Below are 7,110 nucleotides of genomic sequence, written 5' to 3' on the forward strand. Positions count from 1 at the left end.
TATAGTCACTGAGCCAAGGGCTTCACCTGGCAGCTGCTGTGGCAGGATGAGGCCGCTCCTCCTGAGAGGCTGGGGTGGACCAGTAGGCTGGTGGGCTGTATGGGGGCCATGGAAGACTGAGAGGGGTGCAGTCCACTGGGGCTGAACTGCAGGCCTCCCCGTGGTGAGAGATGGAATCATAGGCTCCAGCAGCTGCAGAGATAGTTTCAGCAAACTGCCGCCAGCAAGCAGCCAGGGGACACACAACCCGGCTCCCCAGAACAAAAGGTAGAGTGGAGCCCCTCCTCAAGGGCCTCACCTCACCTCCTCCTCCACCAGCATGTGCAAAGCCTCCTCCTGGCATTCACTCTGAAGCCATTTTAGGGATGTCAAAATAGGAAGAGGGGGAATAGAGAGACTGCTTACATTTATGTAAAGAAAAATTTTCAAAAAACCTTTTAAAAGGCGATGTAAATTGTCAGCTTAATTGGATGTCTGACTACTTAATTTTTCCTTCCCGCTAACCAGTGGGAAGGAATTCGAAATAATGCTCTGATTAGTTGACAGTAAAGTGACAAGATGTGTTTATCTACATGTCTAAGTTATGACTTTAACTTACCATCTTGCTATAGCTTTTAAAAATAATAAAAAAGACAAAAGTCCAGCTATCCTTGGTCATATTGAGATGGTGGATATGGCCCTATAAAAACTAGAGCTACAGAGCATTTGAAGGTATCTGAAGTCTCCACCCCTCATCCTGGTTCTGGAGTCACTGCTATTGCCTGCTTGGAAAATGAGCCTTTGGGCTTATTTTGCCACAAAGGTAGAACTGCTTTTAAAAAATAAAGTCTGTTGAAAAACAAACAAACAAAAACTTCCCCCAATGCCTTCTAAATTTTCCCAAGGATGAAAATAGCCATCATTGAACAAAACATAAAATAATGTCCTCTTATGTTGAAATCCCATTTTTCTGTTTCTTTGGGACACCGTTAGGAGATATTCCTTCCCTTCCTATCATCTTATATCATATGCAAATCAGTAATTACTCAGTTTCCACAACAAAGTCTGAGGTCATACATGAGGGCAGACAGTAATTGAATCTGTGAGAGATTAAGATATTATCCAGGTAGTTTGGGGACAACAGAGTGCCTTGCTTCCTGTACAAATTGACTCAACTTTTCTTCTTCCTCTCTTCTCTCTTGACCTAAAAGGCTTTTCTATTTAAGAAAATAATTGAACTTATAACCACAATCTTGGTAAAATTTTGAAAGATAAACTGAAAAATGTCTTTTTAAAATCGAAGTGCAACATCAGGCAACCAGGCCTGTATGTGTGTTTTTAAGTAATCCATTGAAATAGTAAAATTCAAACGGCAAAGTCGGACAGCTTGCAACAGCATCATCTGTTTTATTTAGTTAATAATACAATGGCAACAGATTAAGAGCACTAGACTTGTATCCTCTTGAGAGAATAATAATCAAGATTTTGATTGTTAAATTTCACCATTCTTAACCGTTAAAAATCTATTTTCCAAAGGACTAATAATATATGTAATTATTAAAGAACAGACCTAAACTTTCTGACGTGTAACCAAAAGCATATTTGTTCATTAGTTTAAACAAAACATCTTAGCTCTCAGTGACTGCTTTCCAGAAAGCATAAAGTTCTTGAAGCAAATATATACAAAACATCTTTTTCAATAGTGATTTTTAACCATTGTGTATCACGTCAATGAGAGAACCTGAGAACCCTTGGTTTAGTATCTCGGGACTGTTGAAATAAACTCTGACTTGCTTAAACAATCAACCAACAAATGCCTACTATGTACAAGCCAGCATACTAAAGCAATACAGGAAGTACAAAGAAGTAAAATTATTGGTCCTTGTCTGCTCAGGCTTCCAATGTAGTTGGTAAGATTAGACATAGACACAAATCATTCCACTTTTAGTGTCCTCACAGGAGGGATGATGCCACGTGGACTGGGTGGGAGAATCATCTCTGCAGGAACCCAGAGGAAGCATGGGCATCCCCAGCAGTGACTAAAGTCTATGTCTGAATTAGATTTCTCAGCTTCAGGTTGAGTGATGCTTGAACCCCAGAAGCTGAAAGTGTTCCAGCCAGACTCACACCCAGCACTGGTCGAGGCTGTACTTGGAATTGTTTCATGGACTCGTGAATGGAATAAGATAAACTAATATATATGTGTCCACATCACATATATAAAATATACACACTCTCAAATCATACACAGTGGTGTTTCGCCTACATATGAGTCCTGGAAACCCAGGAGTTCAGGACTTTTCCACCGTGTGTGGACAGGAGATACCAACTCACAAGCATGTATCTGACAAACAAGACTCCACAACAAGAAAAAGATGAAAAAAATCTCCAAACTTCACTGGACCCAATCAAACCCCGAAAGGCTAGGAAAGGATAAATCCAGAGGAGAGGAGAGGTTTCCAGAGGTGGGCCTCGGGGCTGGGAGCTTTCTCCCACTTCCACTTTCATCCCACCCACCGGGTCTCAAAGACAAGACCGGGACCAGGCAAGTAGAGGGCAGGAGACCAAAGACACACTTTCCAACACCACAAATAAATAAATATGTTAAGCAATAAATAACTTATGAGGCACCGCATGAAAGGCAGCAACCCTCGGAGGCCAGGCAGGCCTCATTCTGGAGCCTGCAGGTTGTGGGGACACAGCCAGTGTTGGTCAAGGCTCCGGAAGAGTCACCCTAGTCACTGGGTCTTCAAGGTAAACGGGAGCAGGAAGCCGAGCCTCTTCTTACTCTTAGCGGGCTCCTCCAGACTCTGGTGTGAGGGAGAGAGCCAGGCGGAGTTGCAGCCCTGTGACCCGGGGACTCCCAGGAGAAGGTGAGTCCTGCCCTGCCCTGCCTAACCCTGGCCCCGCCAGGAGCGCGCAGCGCTTGCTCTTTGAAACTGAGAGCGCCTGTCTTGAGGGAGAGTTCTGGTACACCCACCTCCTCACCAAACCTAGACTCTCATAAAAACTCATTTGGCTTGTTCTCAGCTCCCTTTTGCTCTAGAGGGGAGCTTGGCTGGGGACTGCAGAAAGCCTGGGGTTCCAAGCGCAGGACATGTTTCACTAAGCACCTGGCTTTGCTCTGGGTGGAGTGAGAGTGACGAAAGGCCCCGGGGAAGGACGCACGTTCACCCAAGAGTGGGGAAACAAACCAGCTGCCTAGCTCTTTCTGAAGTCCCACCACCCTTCCAGTAGGGCTGTGCAAAGGGAGAGCGGTGGTTCCCGGGACACCACTAGGGGCACCAGGCAGCACCTGGACCAGCGGCCCCGGGAGCGGCTGGGCGGGGCTGAGGACCAGCGAGGGGCTAACCCCGAGGGAAACCCGTGGCGGTAACCGTGGCTCAGCGTAACCAAACAGAAATAAGGCCGGAGGGACTGAGGACTGGCTGAGTTGACTATGCTAAAGAGTTCGTGTCCTGCGTGGGCGGGATGGTGGCGAAGGAAGGATCGAAGTTGCAGGTCGGAGAGCACAGCGGAGCGAGAGCCGTTGAGAAAGGCGCCGAGAAAGTGGGAGACCGAGAAGGTGGCAGGAATGCTTCTCAGTTTATAAACAAATCTCTCCATCCTACCGTTGTCCCGCCCTTCCCGGGTCCCTGCACCAGGGACTCGCGGTGTCCTAGCCCCACGTTATCCCCAACGCACCCTGGGACCTGAATACCGTCCCCTTTCGCACCCGGTTTTCCCTTCTCATGCTGCTTCTCTTTGGGCGCACGAACCCTGCGTGGCCCAGGCTCAGAGCGTGGTGATCCGGGACGTGCAGGTGCCATTGCGGAAGACGCCGCCGGACTCCAGGTTCTCGGGCTGGAAGTCCTCCACGCTGTAGGCGCGGCTCTTGAGGGCCGTGGCATAGTAATCGACCGGCTCCTCAGCGGCGTTGTCCATCCAGCTCAGGCATAGGATGCGCTGGAAAGAACGCTTGAAGTTGTCCGAGAGAAAGCCGTAGAGGATGGGGTTGGCGCAGCTGTTGGCATAGCCCAGGATGACCGACAGCTGGCTCACCGTGGCGTCGTCCTGCTCAGCGAACACGTTGACCAGCTGCACCACGTAGAAAGGCATCCAGCAGATGACAAACACCATCACCACCATCATCACCATCAGGGTGATCTTGCGCTCCGAGCGCTTGCGCTGCTGCCAGCCGGCCTTGAGGGCCACCATGCGCATCTTGGCAATGATGAGCACGTAGCACAGGCAGATGGCCCCGACAGGCAGCAGGAAGCCCATGAGAAACGTGTACAGCACGAAGCCCACCAGCCAGCGCTGGGCGGGCTCGGGCATGAGCATGTTGCAGGCCACCGTGCCGTCGCTGTTGGCCGCCGTGCGCGAGAAGACCACAATGGGCAGGATGACGAGCAGCGACAGCACCCACACGCCCAGGTTCACCACCTTGGCCACGGTGGGCCGGCGGTAGCGGGCCGCCTTGATGGGGTGCACCACGGCCACGTAGCGGTCCACGCTGAGCACGGTCAGACAGTAAATGCTGGTGAACATGTTGACCGCGTCCACGCTGAGCACGAGGCGGCAGAGCAGCGCGCCGAAGGGCCAGTGGCGCAGCAACGTGGAGGTGACCAGGAAGGGCACGCTGAGCATGAGCAGCTCGTCAGCAATGGCCAGGTTCAGGATGTAGATGTTGGTGGCCGTCTTCATCTTGGCGTAGCGCAGGATCACGTAGATGACCATAGAGTTCCCACACAGCCCCACCAGGCACACCACGGAGTAGATGAAAGAGATGAGGATGGCGCTGCCCTGGCCCTCGCTCAAGGTCCCGTTCTGGGACGCGTTTCGTCCCGGCTCCTCCATGCCGTCCGCAGCGCCGGCCCCGGGGCCCCTGCTGCCGCCGCCTTCGCCGCAGCTGCCCGGGCTGGGGCTAGGAGAGGAGGGAGAGGAGGCGGTGCCATTGGGGAACATCCTGGCTGAGGGGGGCCGGTGGAGTTGCCGGGGCTGGGGCTCTGTCCTCGCGCCCCGCTGCCTGCGCCCTCCCTCCGCGCCCGACCGCTCGCCTGCAGCTCACAGCCACCCGGCGCCTCGGGGTAGCGCGCAGCGACTGTGGGGAGCTCGGCTCCTACCCGCGCCGGCGGGGCACATCGCCCAGCGGCTTCCTGAGCGCTGCCGCTTGCCGCTCCGGGGCGCCGGGGCACTGGCGAGCGCGGAGACTGGGAGGCCAGAACGCTGGAGCCCCACGCGGCACAGCCATTAACTGGCGCGGCTCTGGGCTGGTGAAAGATTAATAAGGCACCACCAGCGCGTCAGCAGCTATGGAAAAAAAGGGGGGGGGAGGGAGGAGGGCACATGGGTGGTTTGTCCCTCCTCCCTCAATTTATTTTCCTTCCCAGTCCTGCACTCGGCTCAAGCGGAGCGGCAGTTTCCAGGGTTCCCCCTCAGCACCGGGAGTTTCTCTACCCTGCTGGAGGGAGGGAGGGAATGTAGATTGCAGATTTCGTCCTATTCCTTCCCGCAGCAAAGACTGAAGCGGACCCCAAACGGGTGTCTGGAGTTTCATCGCAGTTTCCCTCAAGTTGCTGCCCTCTCCGGTGGGAGAGCTCAGCTCCCCTCCCGTTCTTCTGACCCGAACCGCAATCCCCCACCTCCTGCCCCCACTTGCCCTGCCCCCAAGACCCGCCGCAGGAGCTCGGAGCCCTCCTTACCCCGAGCGCGCTCCCTCCAGCCCGACGCGGAGGTGGCCCTTGCCAAGTGCATGCGTGCTCTGCTAGCAGGTAGACGTTCTTGGTGGGTCCAAGTTGCTTCTCTGGGCCGGGTCCCAGCACAGGTGCTCAACGGAATTTCTCTTAGAGTCTCGAAAACGGACCCTAAACCAAGAGCTGTATGGGGAGGAAGAACAACTCCTCGGGGTTAGGGGCTTCTGCCATACAATGCTGCAGGCAGCTCCTGGCGGGCGAGAGTGTTCCGGGGAATCGACTCCAGAAGCAAGGACGCGCGGCGGCTGGGAGCTGGGGAGCAGCCTGAGACTCGCTCCGGAACGTGCCAGGCGCGGAATTGAAAATCCATCTAGGTGTCCAGTCGCTGGCGATACGGCTGCACCGCTCAGACCGGCTCCGCCCGCGTCCTCGCTGTACTTTGTACCCTGGGGAGTTGGCGGGCACCGCGAGGAGGAGAGTGTAAAGCCTGGGCGGGAGGAGGGAGGACGCCAGCCGCTAGAAAGGCGCGCGGGGCGGGCCCTGCAGACGACCAGACCTGCCACCAGCCCCCCAAACGGCGGGACGACATTCGTGGGGTTTTTTGGTCTTTTTTTTTTTTTTTTCTGAAGTGCTAGGATGCCAGCTTTTTCAGAGGTTTCCTGAGGTGTAACCAGGCTTTAGTGCACTCGCCTAAACCATTAAGACACAGACATCGATGCAGGCACGCCTGAAGTTCATTGACTTTATTAAGAATTAAACAGTTTCCCTTTAAGAAAGAATGGACGTCCGTCCACTTGCCAGCATTTTAGAAGACCTCTGAGACTTTCCACCATCCTAGCAGAGGCCCTCGTTAGTTTTCCAATTGTTCCTGTGGAAGGAAGAATCAAACTCCATCCAACTTTCCTATTCATCGTTTCTGAAATGAGGCCCTGCTAAGCAAGATCTGAACATGTTCCCAAGCAGAGGGACCTGCACCAGCCCGGCCTCTGCCTCTTGCGAGCATTACCCACCGTGCTGTCTGTCTCTTTTCCTCCCCTCCATACAGTTTATACCAAGGAGAGGTCAACTTAGAAACCACACTCCTCATGGAGGCTGTTTGTACCAGACCGTAAGAAAGGCATGGATGCAGAAATTTAAAACAAAACCAAAAAAAGCATCATGCCTAATGCTGTGCTGCGTTGCCAGGTAATCATTTACATTTGCTGTATGTGTTTTACTTCTCAAAACTAAATGTTCTTGAAAGGGAAAGAACAACTTCTGTAGTTTGGTGATGACAGCAATCAGACATTAAAATTAACGACCACAGACTTCCATAGGAATGTGTGCAGTGGACACGGAATTATTAGTGAGAAATGTGCTAGGATGGGATTTGAAATGCCATAAGGCCTAAGCTGTTTAACACATTGCTTTATCTAAACAAATCCCCTTCTAAAAGTGGAATATGAAATTCATGTTT

At 52.6% G+C, this 7,110-nt stretch overlaps 1 protein-coding gene across 1 annotated transcript; it reads right to left on the bottom strand.

The window, feature by feature from the left end:
* Positions 1-1,467: 1,467 nt before the first annotated feature.
* Positions 1,468-6,021, bottom strand: SSTR1 (somatostatin receptor 1). The gene is made up of 2 exons (XM_023514380.1): positions 5,664-6,021; positions 1,468-5,271 (listed from the first exon to the last, which is right to left on the bottom strand). Exon 2 carries the CDS (start codon positions 4,924-4,926, stop codon positions 3,754-3,756), a length of 1,173 nt encoding a protein of 390 aa, XP_023370148.1. The 5' UTR covers positions 4,927-5,271; positions 5,664-6,021; the 3' UTR covers positions 1,468-3,753.
* Between the last annotated feature and the right edge of the window lie 1,089 nt (positions 6,022-7,110).

The sequence above is a fragment of the Otolemur garnettii genome, unplaced genomic scaffold, assembly GCF_000181295.1.
Source record: "Otolemur garnettii isolate 467f Iridium unplaced genomic scaffold, OtoGar3 scaffold00052, whole genome shotgun sequence".
NCBI classification, from domain to species: domain Eukaryota; kingdom Metazoa; phylum Chordata; class Mammalia; order Primates; family Galagidae; genus Otolemur; species Otolemur garnettii.